The sequence below is a fragment of the Coptis chinensis genome, chromosome 6, assembly GCF_015680905.1.
Source record: "Coptis chinensis isolate HL-2020 chromosome 6, ASM1568090v1, whole genome shotgun sequence".
NCBI classification, from domain to species: domain Eukaryota; kingdom Viridiplantae; phylum Streptophyta; class Magnoliopsida; order Ranunculales; family Ranunculaceae; genus Coptis; species Coptis chinensis.
In genome coordinates, this window is record NC_141461.1 from 75,850,204 (window position 1) to 75,874,718 (window position 24,515).

Below are 24,515 nucleotides of genomic sequence, written 5' to 3' on the forward strand. Positions count from 1 at the left end.
TATCCAGGTGCCTTAGATAGAAAGATTCGCCCACTATTGCCCAACAACCTAACACACGTTTCTCAACTCCACAGCTCCACAAGTAATAATACTCAGATAACCAAAACTGCCCATAAAAGTCAAAATTGGCCATAAGATTGACTCTCTCATACCAAAACTACCCATATAATCTTGTTCGCAACAAAATAATTACTTACCAAAATCAACCCATTTCCAAGGGTGTTTTGGTCCAATAAGAAATTTAACGACTTTTTCTTCCGAAATTTGAATGAGAATCCGCGTACAAGATACACGTCAAGGCTAGTAAGTTTTGTAAGTTTTTCTATTAAACAAGGAAAGATCTATTTTCTTGGTCTCTTCGCTTGCAAACCAACAAAGAGAAAAAATAAATAAAAACACAGCCCCAAACTAGTTGGTTGTTGTTGTGAGAATTGAGATCAAAGTTGTGAGTTGTTAAGAAGAAGCAGAAGAAGAGAAAAGAAAGATGACTGAAGAAGGAGGTTGCAGGCCACTGGGTTTCTTGATTGGACTTCCTTTTGCTCTTGTTGCGTTGATTATTTCTGTTCTTGGTGCCATCATATGGATTCTTGGGTCAGTTTTTCTTTCTCCTTTTTTTCTTGTTTCTTATTGATTGGTAGTTATGTATGGTACTGATTCTTGATTCACCATTCAAGGTTGAACGTGATTTTCACAGTACTGATGTAAGTTTTTGTTAATGACAGGACTGTTATTAGTTGCTTGTGCCCATGCTGTTGCTGTTGTGCTGGATTGGCGAATTTCGCGGTGTCTCTCATTAAGCTACCAATTAGTATAATCAGATGGTTCATTGATCAGATTCCTTGTTGATCTTGAAGATGATTGTCAAATAATTCTTTGTTGTTTCACTCATTTATTTTTTCTGGAAGACGTTGTATACATGATGATATCTTGATATGTGATGCGATTTGGAACATACTAAAAGTCTCAAGTGTGGGATTTCTTGCATTGGTGAATTTTGGAGTATCGTTCTTGTAAACTTTCAGCAGATTGGTTGTTAATGTAGAGGATTTTTTTTTCTGACATTTCTGTTTCTTTTCTTGCTTTAGTGTACCATTTTCTTTTGTTCAAATCGTTTCTTGTTTCAATCTTAACTGGAATATTGAAATAAAGAAATCAAACCAAACTGTGATTCTAAATTTATATGGATAGTAACACTGAATAGATTAGTGAGCAATGTGTATTCCCAGTTTGAATTGCTTTTGATGGTGGATTGATTTGTGTCAGGCTGCAGCTAAATCTTGGATTACTAGATTTGAGACAAGCCATGTGGTTCAGTATTGAATTGCATACTTAGAAACTCATGTATGTACAAAAGCACAAGTATACCAATACCCTGGCTGTTATATTATTTGGTCTGGATCAAAATCACTACATTATGAGTTTTACAACTATTGTTTGTTGCAAATTATGTGGGAGTTTCAACTTGATACACATTGTTGCACCACCACGGCCACGATTAAAGAAGGAAAGAATTTGCAATTGTGGTCGTTTGGTATTTGTTTTGCTATCATTGATCAGAGGGATTACTTTGGATATCATCGTCTGTCAAATTCACAAATGATATGCTGGAGTGGAAATTCTGGAACATGGAAACACACATATTTTTGTTAAAGCCTTACTTAAAATTATTTGTTAGTTCTTAACTACGTACACCAGAATAAATCAATCTTCTTTCTAAATGAATTCTGAGCTGAGATTTTGAACACATACAAATATGAACGAAATATCTCATTATCTCTATATATTGCAATGTTTCGATATATGTCGAATTTCGCATCAACACACCAGTAATTACTGAGATTTTGCAGTGTCGACATTTCATATATACCGAGATTTCAAGAGTTGGCATTTTAGTATTGAGTTGAGATTTTGAATGGAGAAGGGAAAAAAAATGGCATCATCTCTTTTTAACATTCTCACTGCATCTTCTCTTCTTCTGATGATGATCACCACGTTATTCACAGTTTCTCACAGTGAACAATCTCATTCGGTTCGCAATTCCAAGAGCAGCAATTTAACATGCGAAATGCACCAAATGAAGCTGAAAATATCTCATTTAGGTAACTTTTTTTAATGAAAGAAGATTTATTTTAGTTAATTACATTGAATAAAATATGCCCAACACGTAATGCATCATGCTTTTCATGTTTTATTAAATTTTACTTGTCGAAATTCTTGTATTATGTACAAGTTTAGCTATTTATAAGTAAAACCATGTCATCATTTTGTTTAAAGTAAAGTTTTTTGAGCTCTTGTATAGTAATCATGAAGAGTGTATTGGTTTTTTTGGTTTTATTTGGGTTGGTTTGTTCGTGTTTGTCGATGGGAGGTGGGAAAGTAGGTAATAGAATGGAGATTGAGGATGTGAAGAAGAATAAAGAAGTGCAAGAACTTGGGAAGTTTTCAGTGGAAGAATATAATGTTAAAATTCAAAAAGAGAAAGGAAAGGAAATGATTGTTAAGTTCTTGGAGGTTGTGGAAGGTCAAATGCAAGTAGTTGCAGGATATAAGTACTACCTCAAGGTTAACGCCACGAAGAATGAGATGCCCAAGATATTTGATGCAGTTGTTTTCGTTAAGCCTTGGGATCGCTCTAAGGAACTCCTCGAGTTTGTGCCTCATAGTAATTAGTGTACTTTACACTACTTGGGGATTGTCCTGTCATTTGTGTAGCACTGTGAATTTTTAATGGTTATTGAAGTTGAAAAATAAGTGTAATGTTTAATTTATTAAGTTGTAAGAAATATATATGTCAAGTTTGAAATGTTTTCTCTCTCGAAGCAATGCTTGTTTCTCTGTCTTCACATTTCTGATCTTTGGAAATCTAGATACAATGTGTCTTGTTTGATGTGCGCTTTTCAAAAGTTGGATAAGTTATGTCATCAAGTATACTAAGCTTTATACTCTTTGTAATAATTCAATAGACAAGGATTACAAGACAAAATTTTGTATTAAATTCATACATCTATGCAATTTTTGTAAAAAAGTTAATTCAGATAATTTCCAAAACTTTATTTTTTTTTAATAACTCTTTTGAGTTGATTCCAAATGAAAGTTTTTAAAGCTTCAGATCAAGTAGGTGGTTCTTGTTTGTTCTTCAATGTCTAATTGAGTACTTAAACACATTCTTATTCAGAACCATAGGGTTTACAAAATATGATACTTGTTTTCTGTTTGCAGCATAATCAAGGTTTTTTTTTTGGTAAACTTTTGATAGTTTGTATATGTGCTGAATGTGGTTGCAGAGATTATACTGGAGCAGAGTATCCAAAGCTTAGATATCAAGTTTCATTATCTTAGAGAAAAGGAGAAGCTGATTGAGGGGATGACACATAAAATAGATTTCCTACACACTGTTCTGGCCAACATGAAGGTTGGTTTTCTAATATAAGATACTAAAACTCCTTACAATTTCTATGGCAACAAATATTTGTGGTTGTTAAGTCATTGATGTGAAACTGTAAAAACTATGTTACTGATTATATAGTTCCTTACTGTCCTTTTCATATTCTAATCATAAAGTATGTATCTTCTGTAGCATTATAGGTCTATATACAGAATTAGGACATTAGGACATTATGAATTCTGTAGTCTGTTGTACATACTGTTATGTGGTTAGTAATATGAAGATGAACTGATGAATTTGACATTTTGGGAAGAGAATCCGTAAAAGGTCCAGTCTCAATCATCTTTGACCCTAATTTCTTATAACCACCATGGATAAAGCTGAGGAGGAAGGGAAGAGAGACAGAGTGCTCCATGTAGGACAAGGCGATCTAGGTAGCTATTAAAGCCATGGACGTGGTACTGTTCTTTTTGCATCAAGGTCCATTACCTAAAGTGGTATTTACATCATTGTGGACTCTAGTTGTTGTAAACTTTGTAATACTTTCAACCAAACTAAAGGTCATTACCTAGTTAGCGCCTGCACCTTTGACTGCATAGATTCTGTGTGCTTATCTTCTATCGTTGTTTTGTCTGTGAGATTTGATCCATTTTGCTATCTTTGTGCTTTATGGTTGGAAACGTATAAAGCTCCTTTGAGGTCCAGATGAGGAACAAAGTTGAAATTATTCTTCTTGTACTTATCTTCTACTTCTTCCGTTTTTTCGCCCTCCCTTGCCAGACAACTCAAAAACCCATAGTATGTAATTTAAAATAATTATTCAACTTCTTGTACAGAAGAGAAAGAATTATATAACACCTTAGTATTTCAACTTTAATTTAAACTTCAAGATCAGATTATACCAAATCAGTCATTATTATCTAGCATTCCATTAAATCTTCTTTATGAATGGTGACATTGTAGTTAGTCACTTAGTCTATCTCTATGTGACATAATAACAGTTGCATAAATTACAGGTTGGCTCAAAATATACTGAGGAAAGGATTAGCGCACTAGAAGAAGAGGTCTCCAATTCTCCTGAACTTTTCAATATGTGTCTTCTCTTGTCCATTATAAGCTTTAGTTTCCATTGATTTTGACTTCAAATCAAATTTGACAAATTAAGAAAAGGATGCGTAGGTGAGACTTCTTTGGGCTGCATCAAGGAAGAACAACTTTGATATTCACAATTTAGAATCTCAAGCTCAAGAAGCCAACAGAAAAATCCAAACCATTACTTCAAAAGTTCGAAAGGTATCTATATTGTTGAAGTTCACCATTACTTGATTTCATTTTCAATGTATTATAGTAGGCAGCACAATTTTATCTTGGCCAATATATTTAGTCAAGGCATGTGTAGTTGTATAAAATATGGGCATGTTGTATCAGTACCTGGTGAGGCTGATCGTTTTTTCATTTCATACGATTGGAATGTTTACAGCTAGTTTGATCATCAAATAACTTGGCACTTGCTAGGATGCCGACAATCAGAGTCTGAACCATCCTTCAAGTAATACATTGGTATTATTAACAACATATTATCTGGACCCGAAGCCTTTTACTTTAGCACTTACATGAGACCCTTTTTGAAGAAGATTTTATGGAAATCCTAAATGAGTCTAAAAGAGGAATTCTAGAGGGTTTGGAGACAAGGTAGACAATTTTGAGTACCGATTCCTTGCACTCAAAGGTTCTTTGTGGAGTTTGTCTGAAGGGGAGTAAATTCACAAATACTTAAAACATGAAGAACTGCTTTCTGCTACTCAAATATTAAAAACAATTATTTCACATTGTGTTCGACTTTCAATTTGGTTAAAAACTGGGTAAATTTCTATAGTCTTCAACAGTTTCTCGGTTATTTAGAATTACCACAAGTTTGGGGTGATTATACTGGCTAGCTAGCAGTAGCAGGGCAATGGTTTATTGGTAGATGTGTGGTTTCAATTACTCAAAAGTCGAAGTCGATAGCCTTTGCCTCTCACTAGTCAATCACTGATTAACTCCTATAAGTCCCAATTATGCCAATTAGTACCGATTACCTATTAGGTGTCCAGTCCAATAACAATTAATCACTAATTAGTATATCTGCCCCCGCATGGTTAGTGATTAATCATCAATCAATCCCGATTCAACTGCATCGTTTTTGATAAACTAGTACTGTGGAAATTTTTATTATTCTTGTTGTATTTGTCTTACAATATGCCATATAGTACATTTTTTCGTATTTCCATCTTGAACTTCATCACAATGTATAAACAATAAATATCAGGATTCTACAGTCTTATTATATTTTTATTAGACTTTATTTGAGCTGATATGCTAATTGAGATTGACCTTGCATGATGTTCTTCTGTCTCTGTAGAATTGTCCTCTATTAATTCTTTAGACTATATTAAGAAGAGCCCACACAGTGATACTGCTCTCTGTTTTTTCCTTGACTACCAGATGGAGGATATTATTACAGAACAATGGATCCAGATTCGGCAACTTGACCACGCATTTAAACTCACAGAAGTATTACCTCATTGAAACCAGCTTGTGTTGTGTCATCAAATAGTTAGTCCAAGAAATAGGTATTTATTATATCTGAGCATATATTTAATTTCCTTTCTTCTTTTGTGACCAGATGAGAACTTTAAGAGCTAAAAGGAGAGCAGCTTTTACCAGATGCAAATTCTTGAAGGTAATGTTGATTTTGTGTATCACTTTAGATGACATATTTCTTACTTTAGACATCATTCTACATTTCATACTAGAATCCTTTGACTTCGAAATTCTGAAAAGTATGTGGAAGGGAGATATAACATTGAGTTTGTACTACTATGCATAATGATATATGTATATGCAATTTCTGCGTGCTGTAAATCATTCCAAATTTCCAAGTGTTTCTATACTTTCCCTCCTTAATTGAGGGTCCAACAAGTACTAATGATTACAATTGTGTCACAGTTCATCAAGGACATTTCTGGACAGCATCTCCTAAGATATGTTGGGGTTTTAGAGCCACATCTGCCCAGTAAAGACTCTGTTTCCTATGTTTCTCAAGTTCTCCATCAACTGAGCAAACCCTTATCAGCAGTAAAAATGCGTCATCATGAGGTGTGCAATATGTTCCCATTAACTAGTTATCTTTCCATTATTGTCCTTGTTTAACAAAGCAAGTGCAGAGTATCTACAGATTACTCCTGATGTTATCTTTCAGTTATTGTCTGCTCTTTTAAATCAGTTGTCTGACATATATCTGTTAATTGTGCTCTACCTTGCCCATACTCATCTCAGTTGACTGGCCCTAAATACTTCACCTATTAAAAGAACAACTCTTACACTTCCACAATTTGTTCATGGCTATAGTCAATAATTTACTGGAACTTGTTTGTCCTATAGTCAACAATTTTTCTCTACTTGACTATGTAATATTGTCAAGCATCCATCCTTATAGATTGAAGTAGTACTTATCAGTTATTGGCTTATTGCCCTGCCACCATTGTTGTTTAAGCATTCTCAATTTGTAAATTAACTAATCACTGTTGATGGTTCTGTGCAAGTCATTAGATAGGTGGGACATTTCGCCCACCCGAGCGGTGGGGAAGTGTCCCCCAGGTCATGGGGATTAAGGGGCCCCCACTACAGAATAATTTTTTAAAGGTTTTCCATATTGTGAACAGACTATTTTCTTATATAAGAATTGGAATGAAGGCCGAAACTAATTAAGCCATACTCTCTTTTCTCTCTAAACTTTCTTCTTCATTAGCAATAACATAATTTTACTACTATATTGAACAGTTTATTCAAATTATTTCGTGGTGTTATTGAAAGTTAAATTCCCAAAGGAAACAAGGATTGCCTAATATCATTTCCAACCATAACCCTTCTTAAGCTGGTCATTGAGTCGAGCTGTTTGTGAGTAACTTCGAGCTCGGCTCGTCGAAGGCTCAACTCAAACTCGCTCATTCAATAATATGAGTCGAAGTTTGAGCACATTTTAAAACTCAAGCTCGAACTTCGAGGCGTTAAGTGCAGTTCACACTTTACATAGTTATGTTAACACTTATTTGGTATAATTATTTATGTTAGTGTGTTGGATTATAATTACTCAACACATATTGATTGTATTTATAATGTGCACACCTTGAAATAGTTGTTTGATAGTGGTTATTGTGGTATTAGTGAATTGTAGTTGCATTTTAGTATTTTATTTAGATGAGTTTAACAAGTTATTTTGGTCTTGAGGTAAAATTTAGAGTCTATTTGTGCTCAATTATCTCTAGTTTGTGGTTGAAGTCGAGCCTATACATAATACAAGTCAAAACAAACTCTAGAGCCTATGATCGAATTCAAATTTGTAGTCTAGAAGAATAGGAATCTAGACTCATTGAGCTACTCGAATACTCGATGAGTCGCACTTGAGCACGAAATAAAGCTCGAACTCGCGCTCGACTCGAGAGATACACGAGCCGAGCTTGAGCACCCTAGTGCTCGACACGAGTAGCTCGATGACCAGCCCTAGTCCTTCCTTGCAAACATTTTGCATTTTCCATTTTGCATCTCCTTCATGTCAAACTTCTCAATAATTATAGAAGTTAGAAAAAATACAAAAATACGAGAGATACAATGGCTCTGCTCAATTAAGTGTCATGTATGTTGTGAATATAAAGCATCGAGTTCATGGTTATTTATGTTTTTTCCTAACGCTTATCAACTTGTGATCCACTTTGAGGTTACAACGCAAACAAGGGAACCTGTCCTTTTCTTTTCAAGTGTTTGTCGAAAATGAAAGTAATTAACCACTATATGATGTAATAGATTCACAGCATTTAATATTTCATTTTCTTTTCTGTAACTCCTAAGTAAATAATAACCTTCATTGGTACAATGTGTGTAAGCTCTCTTGGTTCGAACCCTTCCAAAGTTTAACTTAATATAATCCAATCTTGATAATTTCCGGCCAAGTTTTCTGATGATCCCTCTGAAAAGGTCATATTGTAAGTTCAGTTCCAATTGATTGAATATTTCTTTTTGGGATAAAATGCTGGATGGCTGTCAACTATATCTCAAACGCAGATCAGCAAAAGATCATTATTCACATAGGGTAGTTGGTGCATGAATGTGGTACTCTTTTTATCAAATCAAGTGGTTCAGGCAAATGAGACGTCAAGAATTCCTAATTCTGACTTTCGCATAGGCACATAAAACAATGTAGCACGCGGAGTCACGGAATACAGGAATTTCCTATATATTTTTAGTGATCATCCGTCACAAACTATATTGTGAAATAAGTTGGTATTGATGTGATTCCACTATGAATGATGCCACATCAAGATTGCTATATAACCCATATTGATGTGATTTCATCGAGTCATGTAAGTCGTGTAGTTTCTTTACTGGTTAAGTGCAGTTCCAATTATCTTGCAAGGATATCTGAGGAGTGCAATTTTGGATATTTTTTCTCTTTGTAGCTGCAAGGAATTGTCAAACAGGCGATGGAAAGGAACTTATTTACTACTGCTTTTGCCAACCAAGAAGTGATATTTTTTGTGGTACTTTTACTATTACCGATCTTTACCTTTTTCTGCATCATTTCCATATATGCTGTTCAGAAAAGAGTACATATTCTTAATTTGTGTTTCAGGCTTCTGCTATGATTCTCTTTCCATTATGGGTCGCTTGGATGATGCTTTTGTGCTATTTCAGCAAATGAAAGAAAAGCCCCTCTATCTATCCTATAGAGAAGAGGATGAAAAAAAAGTAGAAGAAAAAAGGTGGCTAGAGCTACAGATAGGTCATGTAAGAATGCACTTGAATCTTTTTGGTATATTTTATGGAAATTTTTTTTGGGATGATTCTTCCATTTTTTTTTTGGGGGGGGGGGAGAGATCTGAATGTTACTTGAAGCTACATATTTCGCCAGTCAATTTTTGTAATTGCGTTATGAAAATTTTCCCTCACTGCATATTGCATCAGGTCAACTGTGGACCAACACACAATCACGCTCCTGTAAGCTTGCAATTTAGTCTGAAAATTCCGAGTTATCCGTCCTGTGTGCATTTGTCGCGTGCTCAAACATCTCATAGAAAATGCTGTTAGGTCAAGGGAGGGTTAGAAAGAAACTCGGTGCAGATGAAGAATGTTTTACTTTCAGATATGTCCATTTCATCTTCTAAGACTGTCAGTGGAATTACAGACACTTTTGCTAAAGGAAAGGTAAAAAAAAAAAAAGGTGAAGCTTTACATATAGATCATATTAACATGCATTTGCTACGCTAATTTCTTCAGCCATTCTTGTTAAAATTCTTCACCTAGATTGTAACAAAAACCAGTGTCATTCCAACAATCTGAACTTATTGTCGAAAAGCTAAATGCCTAAGTAGCTAATTGCCAACATTTTGTAGAGCTTGTGAACAAAGGTGACTGGCCTTTTTCCCTCCCAACCGACCACCATTTAGAGCAGCAACAGTCGCTGCACACATCACGCCAAAAGCAAGTTCCATTAGCAAAGGAATAAGAAAGTGCCCTTATTGATTAAGCATTTCTTAGGTTGACTAACTTTCATGTGATGTTGACAAAGGATATAACCTTCTATTAGCGACTTCAGTGACTTAGTAAAGAGCAAAAGCCAGATATCCTCATGAGAAGAATTGCTAGGCGTCCTGGCCCTTTAAAGGGTAGGACCATTTTTCCCCGCATGAAGACAGAATGGCATTAGTTTGAGTTATTTTTATTATGCAGGGGTAATTTTGGCATGGGAAAAAAGACCATAAATAATCGGTGTGAGGTCAATATCTTTTGTCACTTAGGGAGAAGAATGGTCCTACCCCTTTAAAGGGGCAGGACACTAGCAATTTTCATATTCTTATAGTCATCTACTCATGTTTACAGCTTGTGAACTAAGAGGGAACTTAAAGACATAAGTTAGCTAAGTTTTGCAAAATTTAAGCTTTAGTGAGATACTGAGGTTATTATCTGGACTTATTTCTCCTTTCCATCAGCGAAGGACTATTAGCAAGATGTCAAGATCCAATCTAATTTTGTTAAGATTAGATAAATGGACTTCAGCCGAAGTTCAAACAGGTTGTTAAGTGTTTATCAAAATGACTGTATTTTCAACCTCTAGCCCTAAGATCTGCATGCAATTTGACCCTACCAAGTATCAACCACTCACTGGCTCACTGCTAAGGAGTGGGACTAAAAGAGGGAAGGGGTTACTTTCTTGATTTCATATTGTTGTTACCTAACAAGAGGTGAAAAGGTCAACTGATCAATAACCACTTCAGACCATTTTGAGAAACTAGTATTAGGTGATGGTCCTCATGATAGACAAACTCAAAAGAAAGCACATGTTGCGTGCACTAAGGTCATCATCTCAATACCAACTTCCTCAAGTCACGCATAATTGCAAGGCCAGTCTGTTGGAAGATTTGCATACCTGAATTCCCTGAACTCCCTTGAGTTGTAGCTTACCACATCTTAATCAACCCTGACTTTAGACTGCATTTCACAAAAAAATTAGGAGTTTGTTTACTTATAACTTTTTCGTTCAATTTAGAGTGGTGGAATTGGGATTTCTGTACTTCCTATTGTGACGCGCTAAGTAGGCAAGTAGTGGTTGTTACACGATCCTGAAGCATTAGCTAAGTTAAAAAAATAAAAATAAATAATAAATCCTTTGTAAATAATGTTAAAGTTGTTCAACCCTTCAAGGTATTATTGTGACAAAATCATGAGGCATCATGAGGCACACTACAGGATAGCTATTAATATATAAGATAAAATTTTCATAGAGCTTACTTTGTCATAATTAAGTTTAATGCACAAAACCAGTCATTACCCTTTATTCCTTGAAGTGGCCTACTATATGGGACCATTGCCCATTTTCTTTATGTTTTGGTAACTAATCAGCCATTCTCCATCGAGATTTGAGACAGAGAGATTGGGAGAGAGATCTATTTAAGGAGTTGGATCACCAATCTTTTCCTAATGCACTAGAAGTCTAGTACAACCAAGACCATCCTCTGCCTCTACTCACACTTATGGCTCTCCCTGCAAAACATCTTTCTTTCTGTTTTCTCATTTTCCTGTTCTCTTCAACCCAAATGCATGCAAGAGAAAGCCAGTTCTTCAGTAAGTTCAATCACTACCAAAAAACCAACACTGTCCCAGTCACTAGTACTAACCCTACCAACATTGCCACTACAACGAGTACTAACAATCTCACCAACTCAACCACTACCAACACCACCACAAAGGATAAGTCCGAGCAGACTGAAATCCCTCAGGAGCTAATTCCTTCAGTTAAGCAAGAGGTGGACACTCAGCAAACCACTAATGGCTATGGCCTCTATGGTCATAATTCAAACCAGTTTCCTTCCACCACCACTGGAAGTACCCAAGAGAATACTTATGCGAACATGCCAGATGACAGAGTGGTTAACAGGGGCTATAGCAATGGTAACAGCGGCAACTATGGTTATGAGACCAAAAAATTCGGAATGAGTGACACAAGATTCATGGACAATGGCAACATGAACAACAACAACAATGGTTATGAAACAAAGCAATATGGCATGAGTGACACTAGCATCCCAGAGAATGGCGGAAAAAGTTACAAGACCAAACAATACGGCATGAGTGACACACGATTCATGGACAATGGCAACATGAACAACAACAACAACAATGGTTATGAAGCACAGCAATATGGCATGAGTGACGCTAGCATCCCAGAGAATGGCGGAAAAAGTTACAAGACCAAACAATACGGCATGAGTGACACACGATTCATGGACAGTGTCAACATGAACAACAACAACAACAATGGTTATGAAGCACAGCAATATGGCATGAGTGACACTAGCATCCCAGAGAATGGCGACAAAAGTTACAAGACCAAGCAATTCGGCATGAGTGACACAAGATTCATGAACAATGACAACACGAACAACAACAATGGTTATGCAACCAAGGAATACGGCATGAGTGACACAAGTTTACCAGAGAGTGGCAATAATGGCTACAAGACCAAGGAATTCAGCATGAGTGATTCCAGATTCTTGGACAATGGTAACTTCAACAACAACAACGGTCGCGAGACCAAGCAATACAGCACAAGTGACACAAGCTTCCCAGAGAATGCAAACTACAACAAAAACTACAGAGAAGACAGCTTGTCCAACAAAATGCAAGAAGGCCTCAGTGACACGAGGTTCATGGAAAACGGAAGGTATTTTTACAATGTTAATAATGAGAATTCTTATCTTAACGAGTACCAGCCCGTGAGCAGGAGCTACAATGGATTCAAACCGTCTCAAGGCATAGATTCATGGAACAAATACAGCTATGGTAACAAAGAGAACACGTATGAGGTCAATAACTCCATGGGACAGTCACAGTATCAAGGGGAACAGAATCAGGAAGAGAACCAGGACGAATTTTCACCCTAAATTTGGTATATGAGTTAATTATACAACAAGAGAATGCTTTGAGTTTTACATGTATGTGAGTAGTTTGCAATCTTAATTTTATTATGTACTGTTAATTTATAAAATATAGGTGTTCTTGCTTTGCGTTTCATGGTGTTTAATCTCTCAGGAAATCAAGTGTATTTAAAGTTTGTTATGTACATTTTATAACTTTGATCAAATGCGAATTAGTTAAGTGAGATACTTGTTCAAAAAGATCACAATGCTAACATATCGATTAGCTAAACTGGACCAAGTCAAAAGAACCAAAAAACATTTTTTGCTTTTCTATTTTTGAATAGCAATTCTGGGTTGGCTTTGTTGAAGACTGTTGCCGAGGGGGTGGGTCTCTTTTTTGCTTTTGTATTTCTGAATAGCAATTCTGGGCTAGCTTTGTTGAAGTCAGTGTTGCCGAGGGGTCTCTTTTGTGTTGGTAGGAGGCCTTACTACTCGTCTACAAATGGCGAATGTGTTAGTTTAGTAGTGGCAGGGTGGTTCCGGACAACATTGCATCCTGAGGATTCCTAACGTAACTTAGGATTCCTTCTATAATATTTTGCTTTACACCAAGCAGGGCCAATGTAATTTATGGTGTCGAGGATTCATGGTGCAAATAATGAGCAATTGCACCATTGAGTAGCTCAAAAGTTGGTTTATCTCATGACGTTCATTAAATGAATGCATCTTCACCTAGCAGAACTGCATAACTTAATACTAGTTTGATTTATGATCTAAGGCCAGTGAACTGGAGCAGTGTAATAGCTGCATTTGGGATTTTTGGAATAGCTGCATATATATTGATTTTGAACCATTCTGTTGGTACTAAGCAGGAAAAGCAAATATCCAGCGAAGTCAAACGGGGCCTAACCATTTCAGATTTAAACATCTTTTCCACAAACTCAATTTGCCTTTGCTTAAATTACGACAATCTGCTGACTTTTGTTGTGAAGGTTAACAAATGGTTGAGCCGAAGTATATCAACCTTGCAAGCTAGACATTTGACATGAAGATGATAAGGAACCTGCAAAAATATGGACTCTCCTGCACAATTGTGTTTCTTTTATTTGACCTTGCCAGTTGGCCATCAAGACTTGTCCGTCCTGTTGATTTGCTTTTTTCACTAGCTAGTGCAACTGTGTCAAAGAAAAAAGTAGTCCCTACCTTGTTCCCTCCCCAGTTGGGTTAGATTTAGACTTTAGAGAGACCTGCGCCTCCATGTCTTCATTCCATTCAACTAATTTAAGGCTAAATCTACCGTGCGCGAGATGTATGGTGCGCCATTACATCTCGGCCACTCATCAAGGGGGTGCGTGTGTATTTCGAGGCAGAAGTACTGAATCCAAAGGCGCTGACGACCTGCGCACCTTACGACCTGCGCACTGAAGAAGTGCTCCTAATTTAATGGTATGAAACAGTGTAAATGAAACAAATAATTGTGCAAGCACTCTGAGTCATGATTTTACAACAAAGTGGCGATTTGGATAGCTCAACCCATAATCACATCCACCCACCCACTTTTTCCCCACTCCCCCACACCAATACTCCCTTTCACTCAAAGCTGCTATAGTACCTTTTCTTCTGAACTCATGGATACTACTGCACATGTTAATGCTGTCTGCATATATTTCATGTGATCATCTGCCACCATGAAAAATGTATGCAGCCACCTTTACACATTGTCTCAGCTTCATTCATCCTTTTTGAGAGATTTCATTTTTACTTTTGGATAAATTAGTGAAAAGAAAGTACAAAATTACCACAGCAAGAACTTGAGCAATGCATATTCATGTAGGAAGCATGAAATTTTATCCGTAGATGCTCTGTGGAGTGTGGAGTGTGGACGTACGACACCTTCTAAGAATCTATACTTCAACTGAATTTATTTACATTGCAATCCTATTGTCAGGATCACAGTGGTACCATGATTTGGATAAGTAGGAAATGTCTCTTAATTAGGTTCCACTCCATCATGATGGTGACCTGCAATTAAAATAGAATCTGCTCAAATGTAATTTCAAATTTTCAATCTCGTAAGTGACATAAGTGAACAAGATTTGGCCGAGTCACTCAGAAGTCCATACACAAACCAATATGCCGACACTACAAAGTCTCGTGCTAGATCTTCAAAATTTCACAAAAATCTCAATATATCGCAACATTTTCCAGCTATGTGATGTGACGAGTTTAAAACGGAACCAAACAAAAAGTTTCTGATAATAGCCGTTGGTTGTCCCCATTATCCCCCCACCATCTCCACCGTCCATTTCAAAAAAAAAAAAAAAGTCTTCTCTTTAACGGCTACTACTCAAAACCCTAAAACTTTTTTCCTTCTCTCAAAACCCCAACTCATTCTTCTTCACTCAACAATGGATTCAACACCTCTTTCTCATCGATCTTCACCCCGTCTTCCATCCAAATCCGCTTCTCGTCTATCTCGAAACGATAACCTTGATGAAACACCTTCTTTAACAATAACAAAACTGCCCCTTAAAGAGTTTCTACTCCTTTCACCTTCACCACAGAAAAGATCAAGAACTAGACTTATTGAAAGGCCTGAAATGGTAGAAGAACCAGTTGATTTAGTTGTTCCAAGAAGACGGTGTAAAAGTAGAGCTTCGCCTATGGGGGTAATGGGATGTGCATCACCAAGAAGTACTCGAAGGTCGAGAAGGAGGTTGGATCAAGAAAGTAAAGAAGAGAGGGAGTTATTAGTTGTTTTGGGTGATGAGAATGTTAAGCCAAGAAAGAGACGACAGACTACTAGACCGCGTAAGGAGAAATCGAGTGTTCCTCCTTCAAGTTTATCTCCAAGTATGTTTTTAACTCTCCCCATTTTTCTTTTGATCATTTTCTTGTATTGGGTTTTAGTCTTTTTTTTTGTTTATTTTGATAGATTAATGAATGATTTGGGTTATTTTGTTTTGGGTGTGTAGAAACGCACGATGATGATGAAAGTAGTCTAGATACTATGAGGCAGCTAGTTTCTGATTTGATTATGTGGAGGGATGTTGCGAAATCGGCCCTTTGGTTTGGATTAGGTTTATTATGTTTCTTGTCTACTTGTTTTACAAATGGCTTAAGATGGAGGTTAGTAAGTTGCCTTGTTTGTTCAATTCAATGTGTTTTCGTGCTTTGATTTCGGTATTGAGTACTTCTGTTTCATTTGCAGCATCTTTTCAATGATATCTCAAATGGGCCTAGTATTTCTGGCTGTGTCGTTTTTTTATAACACATTCTCTAAAAGGTAGCATTCTGTTTCCTCCTACATTGTGTATTGTGTGCCTCTATTTCCTTAGTTAGTTAAAGAACTGGTGAAATTTACAGAAATAAGGATGACCCTAAAGTTGATTTCAAGCTGAAGGAAGGAGACATTGCTAGGTTGGCTCGAGTATTCCTTCCGGCGGTGAATCTTGTAATTGCGAAAACAAGAGAGATCTTCTCTGGTGATCCGTCTACGACTCTCAAAGTATATCCCTACCTTCTTCTTTTAAAGGGTTTTGATTGTTTAGATAGAGCTGACATATTTTCTGTTGCAGCTGGCACCCTTTCTCCTCTTTGGAGCCGAATACGGCCACCTTATTACCCTATGGAGGCTTTGTGCAATTGGTAAGAACAAAATTTTGTAGGTCTGACATATTTAAAATTGTGAAATGGTGCTTTTCTATCAAATTTGAAGTCCACGAGGAAAATTTCTGATGGTTTGTGTACATTTCAACAGGATTTTTCATCAGCTTCACTGTCCCCAGGCTTTACCGTTGTTACTCGGTGCAGATAAGTAGGCACGGTAAATATATGATTTGGTTTTAATGGGTTAGCACATGTATTTGATATATGGGGTTTGTCTGTCTAACATATGCAACTGTGTTTTTGTTGTTTCGGTAACCAGTTGAATACTTGAAAACTCGGTCTGCGAAGCATGGGGAGCCTGTTCTCATAAGAAGATTATTGCAGCATCAGCTGCTACAGTATTTTGGAATTTATCTAGTGTAAAGACACGGATTTTTACAGGTTTGTTTTTGTTTTTCATTTTCGGTATGTATTGATGAGAATGCACTACCTAAGAGTTACATACTATGTTTATTGTTGAGCTTTCTGTTCATTAATATCCAGCAGTATGAAAATATTGGGTTCATCAACATATGATATCTCGCCACTGCTTCCTACATTAGAGACTATGTCTATATTGGCCTATTCCCAAATGTGTTCATCGTAGTTCATGTACCTCTTGCATTTGAGTTACTGTCACATCTTCGTATAGCCTACTACAATTATGGGTGGGGGGTGGCAACATGTATTCTATCTTCTTGTTAAAATAAGAAAACTCCACTATATCTTCAACAAAAGCATGTGACTTAGATCTGATTCCAATGTATCTTCCTATGTATATATATGTCTAGCCATATCAAAAGAATTGAAACATTGTCTAGAATATCTAATATTAGACAGAACTTGCATATTGGCGTCTTTTTACATCAGCTGAACAGGTAGTCCATAAGAAAACAATTTAAGGTCGCTAATTAATGGGACTATTTTTTATATATATACCTGAGAAAACAAAGTAGGCGTCCAAGATGTTACATCGATATCTTCAGACGAATCGTAGCATACAAATTGTGTGATCTGAGCCCAATAATTAGGGTATAACAAAAAGAACACTCCTGTGATGCAGCAGTGTGGTAAAAGTATTTACTGAAGCATATGTAAAAGTGTGTATACTTCATTAAGGAAGTAACCTAGACCTTATAGAGTTATATGCCTACACAATTGTATGATCTGAGCCCAAGACTATAAACATAATTTTAAAATCAACTGAAAATGTCTCTAACGACAGTGCAGAAAACTGTTGTTCAATGTTAACTTTAATGTAATTCTCTTGCAGCATTTATTTCTACAGTGATACTGCGATACCATCGCCAAAAGTCAGCAGAAAAAGTTGTAGAAGTGGGAGTAGAAGATGAACAGAGCCAACAGCCACAGCAAGCCCTGGTGGTAGTACAAGAGGGAACACATGCATAGCAGAGCAAGAGGGAACACATGCATAGCAGAGTTAAACAATGAGCCTGAAAGTGCAAACTTCGTTTTACTAGACAAATGTGGCCTAGTCTAATTGTACAAATTCTATAACGAAGTCAGCTAATTGTTTGGACCAGAAATCCATATGTTTTTTCTATTAAATCATACAGCTAATTGTTCTTTTCTTTAGCAACAACGACTATGTACACTTGACTACAAGTGGTTGATATGTATAGTACAGTTGGTGTAATCCTCTATTATTTCCATAATATTGTTGGGGATTATATCAATCCAATCGATTCCCCCACTACTAGCGGATAACTTGTATTTGAACAATAATTGACTCGGGACAAAATCTAAATATCAACTACAATCTATATACTAACATGCCCGACTTCATTAAACAACTATTAACAGCGGATAATAATGTAAGCGGTAAAAGCAAACCCAACCAAAGATTTACCGTGGTTTCGACCAATGATGCCTACTTCCACAAAAGCCCGGTTCTTAATAAAGTGGGAAGGAAGATTACAATCTCTCATTTCGGTCTCTCACCTTACTAGATCACTCTTATCTCTTTCTGAGGGGTTGTATCTGCGTAAAGGGTTCTCTCTCTTTGTTTTTGGATTCGATCCTTCCGACTTGTTAGGTTAGGTTTTTCCAAAACCTTGATTTTTGTTTTTTTTATCTCCAAAACCAAATTCGGCGGAATCTTGTAAAAAGCCCACGAAAATTAGACTGAAGCTTGGTAGCAAATATTCTGGCCTTTTTGGTGATAAGACTTAGGCCCCCTCTCGCTGGCGGGTTGCCTAAATCAACTGGAACTCGGCGCGAAGGCGCCATCTCATCCGGCGGTATCTCGATTTCAGCGCCGAATTTGCCCGTTTCTCTCCGACTCTGTTTTCTCTCCCATGTGAGGGATAACTCGACAATCCCCCCCTCGAGCGGTGAGGGGATACCTCCATACAATTGCCAAATCAGCGGGAGGAGGTGTCTTTGCCATTCGTGATAGCCGCGACAAACATCAAACTTACCTTTCGGTAAGACTTTGGTCATCATATCAGACCCGTTCTTGTCGGTATGGATCTTCTCGATACCACAAATGTTTGTCTTCCGGTACTTCTCTAATCGATGATAGCATGCGTGTATGTGCTTGGATCTAGAATGAAAACTTCGGTTCTTGCTTTCGAGTGGGATGCTCACGGTACATCGTAGAACTACAAAGCTGTTTTACGCTTTTACTGGATTAGGTCGAAGAACCTCTTCATCCATAGCAACTCTTTTGCAACACTTCGATTGGCTGCAATATGCTTTCGGCTTCTACGTAGTGGAAGGCAAACACTTTTGCAACTTAGATTGCCAAAGAAGCTGCTCCCCTGCAAAGTAACGGATGCTTGGGAGGTGGACTTCATCAGTCGACATCACCGCCGTATGCTGCATCGGTGTAGCGCCAAGTAAGGGCTTACTTCCGCAAAACACAAACACGATTTGGAAGTGCCTTTGAGATATCTCGATATCCATAACACCTTCGATGCTCTTTGCAGGGTTTGGAAATCGCTTTACCGCAACGCGAAAGCAATATCGGTCCTAGTACTGCGCCATGGCATACATCAAAGCGCCCGGCTGCGGATGCGTAAGGAATCTTTTTCCATCGACTCTGCTCATGCTCACCGCCCAGGACACATCTCTTTGGTCATGCGGGCGGCCACCAAGCGGATGGCCCGGTGGCCGGCGATCCATGTTGAATCTCTTGACATACCGATGTAGCTTTCTTGAAAGCCTGACTTCCGCTCTTTACGTCGCGGTGATCCGTCGTCAGTATCTGCTTTTGCTTGACCCAAATCCTTCATCTCGAAAGGACTTTTCGAGTCTTTCTTTAGCTTGGATATCTTGTTGATGTTTGGGCTGACTATCGACATATCATCCCATCACAATGATAACGCTGATGAAATAAATCGGAAATCTCACGAACAAACACCGATGATCCGGGGCGGACTTCTTGTATCCGCGCCCGTAGGGAATCAAACTTTATGTACTGCTTCTCGGTGCTTGCTTCACCCATTACAAGCTCTTTATCGGCTTGCGTACTAGGTGCTCCCTTGCCTTTGACCTCGAAACCCTGCGGGTGGTCCATGTAGACATCTTCTTCCAAGGTCTCCATGAAGAAAAGCATCTTAACATCTAGGCTTTCGACCTCTAGGTTCATACTTGCGGCCGTACCCAATACCACCGGATAGAAGTCATCTTCACTCTGGAGAGAAAATCTCATCAAAGTCGATCCCTTTCCTTTGACCGAATCCGCTTCCACAACAAAGGTGAGCTTTGTGCCTTGGGTGAGATTGTTCTCCTCATGCTTGACTTTGTATATCCACTTATTTGAGAACTTTTCTCCTGTGGGTTTCTCGACTAACTTCATAAGTGTGATTCTTATGCAAAGAATCCATCTCGTCATGCGTGGCCTTGACCACTTTTCTTTATGCGTACGCCTTCAAGTGCCTCGCGATGGTACATGGGTTCTCCACCATCCGATAGTAGCGACGCGTCATTATGTGGTGGATACTGGTTGAAGCTAGTCTCCCTCTGTCGGACCTCGCGCTTGCCCGGTGCACCGAGGGAGGTTGCTTGCTTTACTCTTTACGGTGGTGGTTCATGCATCTCATCTGCATCTTCTATACCCGATAGGTTCTATCCCGTCATGAAGCGATAGGATTCTCATCATGGCTTCAAACTCATGGTTCTACGCATTCTCGATGCATACGCGCGTTCAGCGGTAGGAACTTACGGTTACGAATCGACAAGATCATTGGTGAAAGCGCGGCTTTCTCCTCACAAAGTCGCTATGGTTTGGTCTTTAAGAACCTGACATCTCGACTTGGATTACTTCTTGTTAATCGGATCATAGAGTTTGTAACCAAACTTTTCATCTCCATAACCGGAAAAATGCTTTGCTTGGCTTTGTCATCAAGCTTGGATCTCTCATCCCGGAATATGCACAAATGCCGCACCCAAATACCACCAGTATCCATAATCAACATCTCGCTGACCATACTCTCTGCGGATAATCACTATTGGAGGCTTTCGCGGCGACGGGTTGATCACGTGCCGCGGTATGCGCATTGCTTCTACCGGTAGCTTCTAGGTAGCTTAGAGTGAGATAGCATCATCTCATCCTCTATGATGGTGCGGTTCGTTTCTCTCGCTATTCCATTAACGTTTGCGGTGTCTTGGGAGCGATTGCGCTCATGGCCGAATCCCATGACTCGGCAATACTCTTCAAATGGCCCAATGTACTCACCCCGTTATCGGCGAATACATTTCTGACAACTTTGAGTCTCTCTTTCCACCATCTTTGTGGAATTTCTCAGGCTCGCGAAATACTTCATCTTGCGGTGCTTGGACTATAGGCCCATATCTTTCTTTTGGCATCATCGATGAATGTCAAAATCTGAAGCTCCACGGTGGGACTTCACTCTCATAGGACCACGTAAAGTGCGGTATTTGCACTAGTTCCGGGGCGGTGTGTCGCTTACGTGAGGCGGGAATCTTTGGAAAGGCACCTGTGTTGCTTTCACCAAACGATGAGTACATGTATTTAAATGTGTACCTTTTAATGCGGCATGACCTTTTGCTTAGCAAGAACTTCCATCCTTTTTATGCCCGTGTGACCGCGGTCTCTTTGTGCCCCGATTCGGATGAAACTTCTTAACTACGCGCGTTAAACCTGTTTTTTACACAAAAGCGCTTTGTGTTTTGTAAAGAGAGCAAGTTTTCTTTCCTCACAGGCTTCTGATGGAACCTCTGCTCGGTTTCCATACCCGTTACCAAAGCGAGTTTACAAAGCCATCGTCATCTAATTTCCGGCCGAAATTAGGTTTAGGCGGATATGTCGGGGACATGTCTTACATCGCGAGTGTCAAGGTGTAGCCGACATTGTTTTATATGAACATCTCTCGATGCTATAATCTTGAGACTCGGCATTTACCCATCTTACTTCACCATATTCACCCACGGGTAGGTAGTGAAGAATCCCATAGCGATTATTGGCGTGATAGGATGCTCTGTATCTATCACCCACGCTCGTATCGACGCGAAGGTACTAAGGCGGCCACACCACCAATCGACCGAATTCCACTAGGTAAAATTGACTAGTCGCGGTAGTATCTGCACGCTGTGTTTAGTTCCTCGCACCATGTCTTCATGTACCGCGGTTATTCTTCTCGTCCTCTTGATTGTTACTTTCATATCTGAAGTGGCCTTTTTTGCAGCACAATAGTAACATTGCCTCTCGCGCTAGGGGTTCTAGCTTCACCCCTAGATTTTGCGTTCATCGTCCTCAGAGCGAGATGGTTTTCTGTTTTGACCTCTCCCCGTTTCTTTGTGAAAGGATCTGCGGTGAAACGCGCTTGCCTCCTACAGTCTCTCATTCAACAAAGGCGTGGTAGCCATCTCCATGGTAACAATTCCATCCTTGGGCGCTCCATAGAAGCGCTAATGTCTCGACTTTTGGTGAGAGCCTAATAGAAACAAAGCCCGACCGTCTCCCAAATTGATCTTCATCAAATGCATCGATTGATGATGATACGTACTTCATTAAGATGCTTTCGGACATTGAAAAGAACCTTCTTGGTGCCATTAATGCGCAAACTTCTAACGACTAGCACTTTGTTTCCACGGGCTTCCTCTGGCAAAAGTCTTGAGTTTCTTCCATAGACCGAGAACGTAGTCTCTTAGGGCCACATGGTGAAAGACTGCTTGTCGTCAATCCGTTTGTCGAATGTAATCGATGGCACTACGTCAAGCTTTTTTCCAGCTTCGGCCCTCATCCCGGTCTTTACGGTTTTACTCTAGATTTCGTTCTGATGGGAAGTGCCAAGTCCTTGCGATTATAGCAAAGTCTTCCATCTTGGCTTTCGGATGGTGTAGTTCTTCCTATTCGGACTCGTCAATGCGGTGTTCGCGGAATGGTCCATCTCACCAAGTTATTTAACCTCGAATCTTCTCCGGGGAATTTCGTCAAACACGCCGACCAAGATTAGGATAACACCCAAAGGCTATTTAACAGAGCTCACGATACCACTTGTTGGGGATTATATCGATACCAATCGGTTCCCCAGCTTTACGGATAACTTGTATTTGAACTCAATTGACTCGGACAAAATCTAAATATCCTTCTGACTATCTTAACATGCTTGACTCATTAAACAACTATTAACAGCGGATAATAATGTAAAAGCGGTAAAAGCAAACCCTGACACAAAGATTTCTGAGTGGTTGACCAATGATGCCTACTTCCCAAAGGCGGTTCTTAATAAAGTGGGAAGGAAGATTACAATCTCTCCTTCTGGTCTCTCACCTTACTAGATCACTCTTATCTCTTTCTGAGGGTTGTATCTGCAGTAAAGGTTCTCTCTCTTTTTTTTCACGGATTGGGTGGATTCGATCCTTGACTTGTTAGGTTAGGTTTTCCAAAACCTTGATTTTTGGTTTTATCTCCAAAACCAAATTTGGCGATGCTTGTGGCAAGCCCCACAAAAATTAGACTTTGGTAGCCTCAATATCTTGGAGCTGAGTCGCGGGTGAATGGCGCCTAAATATTTATTTGGTGGTTTCTCTTGGAACCATTGAGGAGCCTTATCTGGCCTTGTATCGACATTTAAATCGCAACATATGACTTCAAAATTTGCATTTTGCATCCTGACTAAAACAGCCTCAAGTTGTTAGGAACTGCAATTCCGTCAAAGAGCTGCGTACTTTGATGCAGTTTACTAGATGTACTAATCTAAATGGCCGACTGATACATCATGTTGCTCCAGACTCTGTTCTAACCATATAGGTGGACTATCCATAACCAAAACGGCGCTATCTAGATAGACCAGAGCCTGAAGTGCTAGAAGCACGTAAACGTAGCATGGTTAATACGTGCACACAGCAATGGTTCTGTTTTCCTGATCGCATTCAGGTGCTATGATCTGCTACTAAAATATGAAACGTGTATTACAATTAGATGCAGACAGTGATGGTTCTGTTTACCTAGTATCTGGTACTAAAATATGAAACAGATACTTCAATATGAAAGATGAAATATGTGGAGATTGAAGTGATAACATTTTGAATGTTGTGCATTGAATAAATTTTTGTGTACTTGTCCAACATACACGGAAAGCATCAATGTAAATCCCAAGAGCCTTTCACATTCGCTGTCTTTAGATATTTACAGAGATTTTTCTATGTCCGGTGTGCAGGAATATAGTTAATCATTTTAGCAATCCTAGGCTTGCATATTAGGTTTGCCGGAATATCTAACATTGGCATCATCTCACCGATGTTGGAGAGGTTATTTCAGAGAGCGAGTTATTACTAAGATGTATGTATGGTTTTCATTGTAGAAAATGCAAGTAGGGAGATACGGCTTCCTTAGAAGACCATGTTGACATTCAATTTATAATTTATAGTCCGTAGAGAAAGGCTCCTCCGAGTTGGTTGTAAGACCTTTAAATCTGAGGACAAGTTCCAAAACAAAGTAGATAATTGTGTCTGTAATAATCCCAACAATTCACAGATACTTCATCTAAAACTATAGTTACCGCACCAGTGCTAGTCTGCTAGACGTAGCATTTTCAATT

At 38.5% G+C, this 24,515-nt stretch overlaps 3 protein-coding genes across 5 annotated transcripts; all 3 read left to right on the forward strand.

Annotated features, from left to right (window-relative positions):
* The first annotated feature begins 348 nt into the window (after nt 1–348).
* Nucleotides 349–1,061, forward strand: LOC147494496 (signaling peptide TAXIMIN 2-like). The gene is made up of 2 exons (XM_086568908.1): nt 349–591; nt 723–1,061. Exons 1-2 carry the CDS (start codon nt 485–487, stop codon nt 844–846), a joined length of 231 nt encoding a protein of 76 aa, XP_086425034.1. The 5' UTR covers nt 349–484; the 3' UTR covers nt 847–1,061.
* Nucleotides 1,062–1,876: 815 nt separating this feature from the next.
* LOC147494497 (uncharacterized) lies at nt 1,877–12,989 on the forward strand. Of its 3 annotated transcripts, XR_015199902.1 has the most exons (11): nt 1,877–2,099; nt 3,285–3,412; nt 4,402–4,449; nt 4,565–4,678; nt 5,870–5,938; nt 6,051–6,107; nt 6,374–6,523; nt 8,881–8,961; nt 9,054–9,208; nt 9,386–9,418; nt 9,509–9,663. XR_015199902.1 is itself a non-coding variant. In XM_086568907.1 (9 exons), exons 1-9 carry the CDS (start codon nt 1,913–1,915, stop codon nt 9,120–9,122), a joined length of 903 nt encoding a protein of 300 aa, XP_086425033.1. In that variant the 5' UTR covers nt 1,877–1,912; the 3' UTR covers nt 9,123–9,369. The 3 variants fall into 3 exon arrangements, 1 of the variants encoding a protein (XP_086425033.1); XR_015199903.1 differs by having other exon boundaries at nt 1,887–2,099; nt 9,386–12,989; XM_086568907.1 differs by lacking the exons at nt 9,386–9,418; nt 9,509–9,663 and having other exon boundaries at nt 9,054–9,369.
* A 2,235-nt stretch (nt 12,990–15,224) lies between these two features.
* LOC147494498 (reticulon-like protein B17) lies at nt 15,225–18,159 on the forward strand. The gene is given in 9 exon segments (XM_086566157.1): nt 15,225–15,690; nt 15,813–15,966; nt 16,049–16,123; nt 16,204–16,345; nt 16,416–16,485; nt 16,598–16,663; nt 16,766–16,783; nt 16,786–16,887; nt 17,759–18,159. Coding segments are annotated over 9 exon segments (1,209 nt in total). The 5' UTR covers nt 15,225–15,245; the 3' UTR covers nt 17,896–18,159.
* Nucleotides 18,160–24,515: the final 6,356 nt, after the last annotated feature.